The 12,739-nt window shown below is 33.6% G+C and overlaps 1 protein-coding gene across 1 annotated transcript in view; it reads right to left on the minus strand.

Moving 5' to 3' along the window:
- Positions 1 to 4,581: 4,581 nt before the first annotated feature.
- Positions 4,582 to 12,739, minus strand: part of LOC129804969 (translin) — a 239,470-nt gene continuing 231,312 nt past the window's right edge. The window contains exons 2-4 of the mRNA XM_055852767.1: positions 5,570 to 5,692; positions 5,409 to 5,496; positions 4,582 to 5,355 (exon numbers count right to left, since the gene is read on the minus strand). Coding sequence (XP_055708742.1) covers positions 4,790 to 5,355; positions 5,409 to 5,496; positions 5,570 to 5,644 — 729 coding nt within the window. The 5' untranslated portion in view covers positions 5,645 to 5,692 and the 3' untranslated portion in view covers positions 4,582 to 4,789. The remainder of the gene's footprint in view (positions 5,356 to 5,408; positions 5,497 to 5,569; positions 5,693 to 12,739) is intronic.

Raw genomic sequence — 12,739 nt, forward strand, 5'->3', positions numbered from 1 at the left:
CAAAATTGATATCTGCTGTAAGGAAAACATTTTAAAAATAGGGCTAAAAATTTCAATATTTTTTATTTTCTAAATTCCTTGTTCGAATTCTAAGAAACTTACGACATTGAAGAAGGTCAATAGAGGCCATCTATGGAAAAAAATTTGAGCCGCTATCTCTTTTACCTTGGAAGATATTGAATTTTCAAATTTTTAATTTGTGACTGCCCCAGTCTCCCCTAATACCCTTGAAAGTTTAGCTTTAATTAATTGTGGCTGGTTTTTTTATAAATTTTTTTTCTTATTAATTTTGCTCGTTAATAAAAATTATTGATATCAATGCAATTACTCTGGATTTGTTTAAAAAGTTGAAAGAACAGAACTTTCACAAAATATGATGTTAATCGTTTTATGTCAGCCAGTTGTTCGACTGTTTTTTGGGTAATGACTCTTGTAGAAGGATCCCCAGTGACCCTTTTATAGTTATCAGTATAAGATGTCCATGTCAAAGGATGATTTTTAGAGGAGGACTCTAAGAATATTTTCCTAAAACAAATCATTCCATCGGTCTCTTCATTTTCCCAGTGATTTCCCAAATTTTTCGTCTTTTAACTCTTTCACGTCACTAGGGTCATATTCAATTCAATTCAATTCAATTCAATTCAATTTATTGATAAAGAATAGGACAATCTGTCCTCTATACAATTAGCTTAGCTTCATAAAATTTAAGAAGTTTTAAATTTAGAAAAAAAAAAAGCAGAAGAAGAAAAAAGGCTCATGCGGGGCACGAGGAGCGCGCGGCACCAACAAATCTAAGGATAAGCTCCCTCTTCCGCTCGCGAGGTAAATTATTCCAAAGAACGATTCCCTCAACAAATAGGGAGTCGCGGAGAATGCGACAACCTGAACTGGGCACACGGAGACACGAAGCCCTAGTTGATGATCCAGCCACCACAAGCTCCGCAAGATACCGTGGCATACCAACGATACCAACACATAGTAACCGTGAGATAAAGTCTACAGCACGAGTCTCCAGATAAGGAAACAGAGGAAGACCAAGGATTGAATCCACCCAAGGAGAAATATGATCAAACTTTCGGAGTCCGAAGACATACCGCAAACAAGAGTTGAATGCCCTATTCAGTCGGGCCTGTGTTTCAACGTTAGCACTGAAAAATAGTTCAGCCCCGTACGTGAAGAAAGGGACAATTAAAGCTCTAACTAATAGAAGCCTTGTACCCTGAGGCGTGAAGGACTGAAGGCGTCGCAAAGTGCGCAAAGTGAGGAAAACTTTCCTGCAAATCTCAGCCGCATGATCAGACCATGTCAGAGTTTCATTAAAAATAATACCCAGGTTCCTGGCCCTTGAAGTGAAAGGAATCACCTCATTTGAGAGATAAACTGGGTGAGGTACAGGATTCCTCCACCTGGTGTGAATGATTAAGGCTTGAGATTTAGCAGGATTAAGAAGAAGGCCATTGCAGTCAGCCCATTGACCAACTCTTGAGAGATCATCATTGATGGCCTCAAATGTGTAAAATGAATGGGACGGATCCCCAGAGCAGTACACCTGAAGGTCATCAGCGTATAAGTGATATCCGCAATAACGGAGAACTTGCGGAAGATCGTTAATAAAAAGTGAAAATAAGATGGGTCCTAGAATTGAGCCCTGAGGGACGCCCCGAGAAATACCAAGCGCATCCGATATTTGTCCACCAGACCTCACAGATTGGGAGCGAGATGTAAGGTATGAAGCAATCAACTTCACAGATACATCCGAAAAACCAAATAAATGTTTCAATTTGTGGCACAACAGCTCATGTGAAATACTGTCGAAAGCCTTCGAGAAGTCCAAAAGAATCAGGACACCGAACAGGGACCCATCCAACGCATGTGCCAAATCATGCTGGACTTTCAAAAGGGCAGATATTGTACTGTGGTTTCTCCGAAATCCAGACTGATACTCGCACAGGAGACTATTGTTGTTCAGGTGTAATGATATCTGGTCTAGGAGGACAATCTCAAGAGGCTTGGACAAAGCAGGCAAAATACTGATTGGTCTGAAATCAGACGGATTTACGGGATTAGCAATCTTCGGGATCGGGGTTATCAAGGCCTTCTTCCATACAAGCGGAAAGGTGGAAGAAGTGATTGCAAAATTATACAGGTCAGTTAGACAAGGCAGTATAATTGGCAGTAGCATGCGGACAAAATTGAGAGAAATTCCATCAATGCCGGATGCCGTGGATTTCACCTTCATGACCGCAGCAAAAACTGTCTGTGGAGAGACATTAACAAAATTAAATTCCGGTACTGGAGAGGCACCTGAAGATGAAGGAATAGCACAACCAATAGGCTGCGCTGCAGAGGAAAAATAAGAATTTAAAATATTTGGATCAGTCTCAACCACCTGGGCAGACCTCTTTAAACCCAACTGACCCGGGGAAAAACAATTTTTTTTGACTATTTACATTAATTGAAATCTATCGGTTTGTGCACGACATCATAATAGAAAGATGTAAGATTCTTCGCTAATTTTCTCAAGACTCTAGATATTTAGGAAAAGAAAATATTAGAGATCAAAAATCACTAATTTCGAACTTTGTGAAATGACTTTTCTTTTTGAAATTTTTTTATATTAATTTATTTTTTTTTTCAGCAAAAAGTTCTTTAGAAACACAAAAGAGAATATCCAAAGATTGTATATTGCATATTTTGATATAATAAACTACTCTCAATTTTCCAGAAAAGCGCGTAGAATTTTCCGGGTCATACATGACCCTATTGTCGGCAAGGGAAAAGTTTATGAAAGTGTTTTCGTGCCAACAATGTAGTTGGGGCAGTTGGGACATTGTTTTTCTTTGTGAAATCCAGAAGGAAAATATCTTACTCTTGGACATTACATCTTATATCTGATGAATTATAACATATTTTGCAATATTTTAGAGTATTCTGCAAACGTCTTATATTGTGCAATTGTATTGTGTGTGAATAAATATGTGGATAAGTTTGTTTTTGCCAAATACCACTCAAAATATTGTGACAGTGACTATTCAAGCGATTACCAGGAAGATTCCTTGAACACCAGGAGTACAGTTCACAGTTACAGGAGTTCTAAAACTCTTTTAGAAAGCCCGTGATATAGATTTTAAAAATGGTATATATACTTCCCTTGCAGACAATAAGCATTAGGAAAAACTCAATTTTACATGAATTCACTTGCTGAAATAAAAGTGTGACGCGAAAGAGTTAATATACGAATTTCATCATAATATTACCATGTATTTACATAAATGTTTTTCCTGTGTTAAAAGCGTTACATTGACACACTAAAACACTAATTTTAATTTCGAAAAAATATAATAAAATCATGTAATATTATTAGTTCAATAATAAAGGAAAGTTGACTCTAACTGTGTTATCACACGAGCACATTAAAATTTTAATATGATTCACATTAATTGTCGCTGGTGAGAGTCCAAATGTGTAATTTGTGTGTTTGAATAATTTTTTATTCAAAATTTGATCTATTTATTGATAAAAAGGTAGACTTGGTCCTCAAAATTTGATATAAATTGATTTATAGCATTAATGTGAAAAATTAATGCAATTTTCTCTTTAATTTTTTAATGTGAAAAATATTTATGCTTTAGGTAAATTTAAACTTATTTTTGCAAGCCAAGTCCACTTCTTTATCAATAAATAGAAAAACCCCAAATATTAAGTGACCCAAAGACACAAATAACATATTTGGGCGCTCACAAGCGACAATTAATGTGAATCACATTAAAATTTTAATGTGCAAGTGTGATAACGCCGTAACGGAGTCCGTACGTAGAGTAAGGAAATAGCTGTTGACTCTATTGGAGATTGACTCTATCGGGGGTTGACTCTATCGAGGTCCCACTGTATATTTCTATTAAATAATAGAAATTTATGCGAAGGAACCCTATTCGATAATCCTAAATCCTTAGTACAAGGGTGATCAAGAACCATTTGAAACCGAATAAACGTCAAAATAAGTTTTTTTATGCTGAAATTTACAAGTAAAAGAGTTTTAACATTGTCTGGCTTGTTACAGGAAGACCTTACTTTAGTCCTTCTCTACAAATCTTTCTTTGACACCAAGATCCTAAAATGTATTGCTATTGAGATGAGACAAGTTTAATAATCTTAGAAAATTTCCATCTTTAAATATATCTCAGAATCATTTAATTTTGTAATATCCTTGATAACGATACCTTTTTTGGCCCCATGATTTTCAGTGACCCTGGTTTTTTTTTCAAGGATAAGGAGAATATTTCTGTATAGGAGACATGTTCTTATAAGCAATTCTTTTCATGGATTTGAAGGAGATTTAATGATTTAGATTAAATTATGCAAATTATGAATTAATTTCTCTCAATTGAAAGGATTAAAATTAAAATTAATTAAGAGAAATTCTGTCTTGGATTTAGTGGCTTCTTAAAATAAACGTTCATTAAAATTAAAATGGGTTCTCTTATTATTAAAAGATTAAGTTGAAAAGATGAACTGAACATTGCATAACTCAAGGGGTTTTAAAATCACATAACTTTCAGGGGTTTTCTTTAAAATAACGTATTGCCTTTAAGATATTTATTTTATTTCAACTATTTTTTTTATTAAAGAGAATTACAGACCATTAAATTACTATAAGAATGTTTTCTTAATATATTTTATTGAAGAGTTTAATATTTATAAAAATAGAAATTATAAAAAAAAACTCACAGAAAGAAAATCCATGGTTATTATGGTAAATAGTGTTAGACTGGGAAGTCTATAAAAAAAATCACTCGGTCTTCTTGTCTGTGTCTCCTGATACTTCTGCAATGTCCTCTTTGTCGGCCTGAACATTCACTTTGGCCAGTCCCCGAATACTAACATCATAGACAATCTCTTCAATCTTCTTCACATCATACTTCAGGGCATCAAATCTCTTCCTGAGACCGTCATTCTTGAGGTTCAGCATACGAAAACCGGCATTTAAGTCTGCCACAAAGCGTGAAATCATCACTGGACGTTGATAGTCACCCAGAGTCACGGAGTTCACAGCAAATCTGGCCAGTTCTGTGACCATTTGCAGAATACCCAGCAAATAGTCCTCCAGTTCGAGGTGGAAACCATTCTTCTGAGTCACTTCTAGACCCAGAATCTCTCCAACCGTCTCCCTGGCCACAAGAAAACCAGCCTCCAGGTACACAGTAAGGGCCACCAGAGAGACGAGTTTCTGCGTGAGATAATGCCAATGATCGGAATACCGATAGTATTGACCTTCTGGTACTATCTCAGCCAGCTTCCTGTAGCCCTTCTGGCATTCCTGGAATAACTCCCGAGCCCTGAGGCATCCCTGAGGAACTGATTTGAGGTTATGTCTCTGCTCAACCCTGAAATTTCTGCTTTTTACTCACCTTCAGTAATACTTGTGTGGATTATCTGGAGTGCAATAGCTGCCTCTTTGGCTGACTGATCAATCTCCCTCACAGTTAAGCGGATTTCCTGCAAAAAAAAATCCCGATATCCAGAGACATCAAAGCGGTCTCAAAAAATACGAATTAAAACAAGAAAATACCTCTCTGAGCTCCTGCTCTTTGTTCAGATTCTCCTGGAACTTCGTGAAAATACTCTTAATCATCTGATTCTGCATTTTTCTGACGTATTTTTAGGGAATTTAGAGCAAAACTGTGAGGAAAACAGTTGTTTTGGTTCTCTTATCAGATAACACTGTGTAAAGAAAAGGAAGGGCAAAGCACAACCCATCAACTATTCTGTCTGCAAAATATACGATGGAAAAATAAAGATTTGTCCAATATTCTGTTGCCTCTCTCACACTCATCACTTTCAAGAAGCACGCGGTCGGAAGGGTAAAATTTGGAAAGTCGGACACTTCAGAAAAAGTTTACCCTCAAATACATTTTCAAACTGAATTTAATAATTAATTTTATATATTTTCTTGGTATTATAGGTATTATAAGATACTTTAAGATATATTTTAACAGTTTATGATAGTTTTTAGTAAAAATTTCAACTGAATAATAGAAAAAGTAACTCTAAAAATTAATAGCGGGAGATTGTGCAGCTTCGTAAGGAAAATGATGTCCAAGATCTAAGATTTTTTACTGAATGTCACACAAACGCACAAACCCAATCAATTATATGACTAGTCAAAAAATCTCTGACTTATTATTCAAAATTCCGCCTCACAAAATTCCTGGAAATCCTTGGATCCTACAGGACAGTGAAAATTTAGTGGCGATTTTTACAAAGCTGCCCTGGTTTACTCAGAAATTTGAGGTTATGTGAAGAAAGTCTTGCGTGGAGTATGAATTAAAACCATTTTTCTTGGGTTTTTTCTCAATATCATTGTATTTTAGTAACTTCCGCAACAAATTCCATTTATTTTACAATAGATGACATTGATATATTCTCTACTAAAGTTTTTTTTTATCTCAATTTAGTACGTTATATGAGTGTGTAAACTCAATATCTATATGCACATGAATAAAAAATCGTTGCATTTCAAAAAGTTTGTCGCCCGAATTTCTGTCTAATTCGGCTGACATTTCGGTCCCATATGTCCGAATTTGAGAGTCTACTGTAATTAGTTTGTGGTCTTTGGGTGAACTTAATAACATTTATTTCCAAAGACGGTTTCCAGGTTTATTGGAATTGATTTTACAATTTAAAAAAAAAATTTGAAATGTTAAATTTACAGATAAAAATGAATTTCACCTCCGCAATTATCAGGAAAATTTCATGAAATCAAAATCTATAGGGGGCAAGCAATATCTACTCTTAAATCTAATATACTAGGAGGTGACCTGCTTATGCAATCGACTGGTGTGGGCTCCAGACTGTTGGGAGCTCTCCGCACTATGTTCTATCACTTGTACGACTCAAGACGAACTTACGTCCGCACTCACTGAGATCGTACGATCGACTAAACTAATACAGTCGTCTCCACCATCACGAGAGGCGCTGGCCTAGAAAGGAGACATCCCCATAGCAAAATTCCGCAAAAATTCCAATGGAAAACTTGCGTCCAAATGGCTAAATTCGCTGGAATTTGACGCTAAAATTCCACTAAGTTTTCCTATGGAATTTAAAGCCGGAAATTCCATGGAAATCATAGTGCTCCATGGAATTTACTAGTACGACATGCTGGAATTCCAGCGTTAAATTCCGCGGTATTCCGCGGAAGATTTATATGGAAACTCACACGTGAAACGTCCGCGGGATAAGCTGGAAAAAACATATGGAAATTTCCACTATCTTTCCATAGTGTTTTATATGGATTTTTCCACTAGTTTTCTGAAATGTCAAACAAATAAAATGGTGTTGCGACAACTTTTAGAATTTGTTTCCAAACCTTCCGCAAACATTTCTATAGTGATTCATGTGGCAATTATAATATAATTAATTATGCGATGCTGCGTTTCGTGTAGATGATAATGAAGTGATTACATTAAATAGGTCGCCAACCTAAAATAATGCTGTTTTTATGTTAATTAATATATATTTTAGGAAAAAAAAAATTTTTTTAATAAAATATTTTTTTATTGCTCAAAGTGTCAATTCGTTATTGCTGGTTTATAAAAACATATTATAATCCTCGTAATCTTTGCCGTTTCTATAAAATTCGGAAGTAAAATCATGAGGTGCATGTGACAGCTTCATTTTTTCTCCATTTTATTTTGGTGGAAAAATCCACATAAATTCCATGAGCATTTCCATGGATGTATTCTATAGAAAAAATCCAGCATAAATCCATTAAATTTTCCTTGGAACCTATTATGGAAAATTCCTATGGAATTTTTTAAGGAAAAATAGTGGAAAATTCCAAGGAATTTTTCGCTTGTTATTCCCATTCCGCTTTCTTTTGCAATGGGGATTGCGTCTCGAATATTTAGGGTTGCCTCAGCAGAGCATTTATTGCTATAAGGCGGGAAATTTAAGCTCTACCTACAAATCTACATCTTAAATTTAAGTCTAAATTGATTTTGGCTTTATGATCACAAGAAAAGTGCTAAATAAGAAAGGGGGCTTGGGAAAACGAAGAACCAAAATTTTGGCTTCACGAAGTTACCTGACCAGAAAGGTTTACCAGAAGCATTAAATTCGAATTTAGATTGATATTTAAATGGAATGTAATTATCGGGAGCAGTCATTGGTAGAAAATGCTATTCTGTGGTAAGAATTCTGCAATACGGATTGAAAAAAAATTAATTTTAAGAGGATAGGATAAAGGGGAAGGAAAAGTTAAGGATAACAATTAGCTTAGATCGGTGATATTAGTGAAATTTTAAGAGTGTAATTAACCCCCAAAAAATAAGAACTTAAACGATTAGGTATTGTTAACTGTTAAGGTTATTTTACTAGAGAAGTTAATGGAATATTCCCGCTTATCTACGGATCTTAAATGAATTTAACTTGCATAAGGTAATATTAAATTTTTATAAATTAAAATATTTTCTGTTGGAAAAAGGTACAACAAATACGGAGTATCGAAAAGAGAAAGCCCGAACAATTATCAGGGGCATAGACACTTGAAATATGGGATAATTCAAATTTTTTTTAAGCATTCTACTATTTTTCATAGTATTATAATAAGCTCAATATCTCGAACGGACTAATCACCAACCTACATAGGGAAAGTTTTAATCTTTAATGTGCCCACGTATTCGCGACCAAGTTGTTTTGATTAACACTTCTCAAGCCACAGCGAGCCCTACCTAATGCTTTGAATTTGTATTGAGAACTCTCAGAACTCAGATTCCACTGGTAAGCCGCGGTACCTCGCAGAGCTTGTGGTTGCTGGATCATCCTCCAGGTCTTCGTATCTTCGTGTGCCCAATTCAGGAAGTCGTAATTTTCGCAACTCTATTTTTGTGGAGGGTGTCATACTCTGGATCACTTTGCCCAGAGAGCGAAAGAGGGGGCTTATCCTGAGTCATGTGGCCTTTGCAGGCTCCTAATTTACCTTACTTTATTGTATAGGGCCAATCTTGTACAGAGGACAGTTTGTCCTATTTTAAATTAAATAAATTGAATTGAATTGAATTGAACTCTACATGAGGTAGCTTTGCCGTATCCGGACAGGAGATTCACCCCAAAGACAGCACTATCTCCAGGAAATTTCTCTTACGATGTTTTGTGATCTCAATCAAGGTATATGACATTTTTTCGGATTGTATATAGAAGCTGTAAAATTATTGGTATCTCACCATTTCCATTCCCATTGATGCTTTAATATATTTACAACAAGCGTATTTAGATTTTTCATGATTTATTGTCATATATTTTTATAATTTCTATGATTCCACTTGCTTCTCTCTGCTGGAAAATGATGTATTCTTAAAGAATGGGCCATCTCAGGTATAGTTGAAACAAGCTACCAAGGAACTCTCAGTTCTGAAACTGCCAACTTTGCAACTTCTCTCTGTAAAAACAAAAGGAACATCTAAAAATGTAGAGAATCGTGAATAAAAAGGTAATTAGCTTTTCTTACCTAAATAATTGAAGAGATAAGACTTATATTCTCCACAAATGTCTCTCAATTACAAGAATTAGGAGTTCTTCAGTTGACTTTTACTGCTTTTATTGTCGACTTTATTGCAATAAAGAAAAAAGACGGAGTGCGAGCACGTCTCATTTTGACACGTCAAGCTGCTATTTCTCCGCTAGAGGCGCCTGCAGCAAATTTCGTTTTTATGGAAGCCAACTTCTGCCATCTATTGGACAATTCCATTCACAATTATCCAGAAGAATTTTTGATTTTTTAACGAATTACACTTAAAAGTTTGACTTTGACTGCAAAGGTGGAAAATTTTGCAACTTTGAAATTGGTTTGAGTATTCAGAATTGTAATCCATGATTAACCATTAAAAAAAATCAGTGATTTCTTTACAAAATTTAACATTCACATTTTTTTATTTCCGGATATGATCATTTTCTGATATTACACAAAAAATTGTATAACTTTCGATATTTTCAACACCTTTCTTTTTTCTTTTATAAGATTTCTTTGCAACAGGATAAATAGGCAAATATGTCTCTTCAATGAAAATAATTCATCTAAATTCTTCTTCCATATGCAATTTAACATTCCATTGTAATAACATTTTATTTCTTTTTTTTTATTATTCTCAAAATACTTTCTATTTTTTTTTTGTTTAATAAATAATCTTTCTTGTGGGATTTATTTTGTGTTTTGTGTTTTATGGCTTTTGATTTGTCATATGAAATTTGTATATTATACTTTATATAGAGGGAGAAAAAATAAATGTATCCATTTTGGATCAGAAAGACTAACAATGTGTTTTAACAATCTCTAAAATATCTTCCTCAACATTTCATAGATTCGAGTTTATATACAAAGTATAGAGAAAAATATAAGAGGTCAATAGAAAAGTGTCTAAAGATAGTGATTTATGTACAAGATTTAAGTCCTTCTTGAATTTTCCAAACTATCCAAACAGATTTTCATCTTCGCTAATCAATCATTTAAATCTTATCAATTTGATAGAGTGCTAGAGCCAAATCCTTAACATTTCATTTTGATTCACTTTTCTCAATAGTTTTTTCCTCAATAAATTTTTCAATGAACTATAGTGAATCGATAAAGAGAATAAATTCTATAATGGATGATTTGAAGACATTATATTACTTCTTTTATAATAACGCTTGAATCTTTCGCTTCTAATCTCCAATTTTTTTGTATTGTCAATGATGTTTCTTTATTCATTCGAAAAATTCTATATTTTGTAACATTTACTTAACATTTTTTTATTTATTTTTCTTAAATTTACTTAAGGTGGTTCTCTAAACGATATTTTAAATTTCTTTTTCTTCTTTTATACCCACATTTCACGCCAAATAATTTTTATCCTTCCCTCGAAATTTGTCCATTTATTTATTTATTTTTTAATAATTATTTAATTTTGTTTGTTGTGTTCCACTCTTTGCAATGTTTTGTTAAATTAAATGTTTACAAAAAATGTATATATCGTGTTTAGGCCGCGCACATATTGTGTAAAATTTGGTGGTTCACTCATCTTAACATCTAAAAACTCTTTAAATATTTCCATTCTCTCCATGTTATTCTCTTTATGGTCTTACAATTAGAATATTTATTGCATTATGAAGGGTTAACATTTAAGTACTCTCATTTTTTAACATTCACTTTGAAAATGACCTATTTTTTTTTAATTTTTCAAAAATGAAAAACCAAAAGCACTGCTTATCTTTCCAAAATTTAAATATTTAAATTTATTAAGTTCTTTTCAAGGTTCTCTTTTTTAAATCGAGATTTGTTTTCTGAACAATAAATTGTATATAAATTAAGTCACAATAACTCAAATAAAACACAAAAAAATTGTTGTGATTCTCTTATTTTTCAAATCACAAATAATAACTTTTCTAAGTGAAAAGTACGCAAAATATTTTTTAAACTCATTAAAAATAATTTTGAACTATAGAAGAGCACATGAGAAGGAAGTCAAAACAGTATAGTTTAGCTTTTTTAAATTTAAAATTAGTTTAAATATGGTTCATATTGGTTTAGTAAATGAATCCTGGGGTGACATGATAACTTATTTTCGATACTATCGACTGTCTATTCTGAAAAATTTATACGATAGCAGGTCTTCCTGTAACTAATATTAATAAATAGTCACATTCTTTTAAGAATGTCACAATGAATAGCCCAACAATGCGTAAAAAGTCGACATTCACTTAGTTCAACCGTTCAACAGATATAGATTTATCGATACTATCGATTCGGTAGTGTCGAAAAATTATCATTCCACCCCTGAAAAAAGTTGAGCTGCATGAAAATACCCTACCCTCTTCTATATGCTTAGACAGTTTATGCATCTATTTTTACAATAAAAAAAATCTAAGGTAAGTGTACCAAATTTCGGCCAGTTTCTAATTCCAACCACTTTTTTGTTCCTCAAATTTCCATACTCCAAGAGATACTTGCATACTCCAAGAGATTATAGAACACAAAAAATAAAAAAAAAAATGTCGCTTCGACGAACAAGATGATGTAAAAAAGATTTTGGAAGAATTCCGGAAGGGGTAGGAACTTAAAAATTGAAGGTGGCCGAAATAGGCTACCAAAGCTATGTCTACATTTTTATTCATTTTAAAATGTATTAAGAACAATTTTAGAGAAAATAAACACGATAAAATGTCTATAAGGTTCCAAGCAACAGTCCTTAACCCTTTAAGGACGAGAAGATTAAAAATGAGGGTCTGAAAAAATCACTTTTTCCGACTTTTTATACACAAAACATAACTTGAGAAGGTTGTAGAAAAAAAAATCAATTTTTGGGTCACCGGTGACCCAATCGTCCTCAAAGGGTTAAAACGAAGTAACAAAAAAAATTAATTTATATTAAAAATATTATTTTCAAACTTGAGACTTCGGCGCTTCCATGCAATTATGCCGAAATTTAGCACACTCACCCTAGACTTATTTTAAGCTTGAAATTAGGGAAACCCAAATTAACGTAAAAGAATTGCGTCGTGTCAATTTCGACCACTCAGAATAAGAAACGAACAGCTCGCAGTAGGCAAATTTTACAGGGGAGTGATTTGAAGCTGAGATTTTATATGCAGAGTATAGGATTTTTGAGATTTAAAATCTCTATAGGGTAACGTGTAGTATTTCGGGACACTTCTTAGAACTTTTTGAAATTTAAAACTGACTAATGACTTCTCAAATTATTGTTTTCTT

This window comes from Phlebotomus papatasi, chromosome 2 (genome assembly GCF_024763615.1).
Source record: "Phlebotomus papatasi isolate M1 chromosome 2, Ppap_2.1, whole genome shotgun sequence".
Taxonomy (NCBI): Eukaryota; Metazoa; Arthropoda; class Insecta; order Diptera; family Psychodidae; genus Phlebotomus; species Phlebotomus papatasi.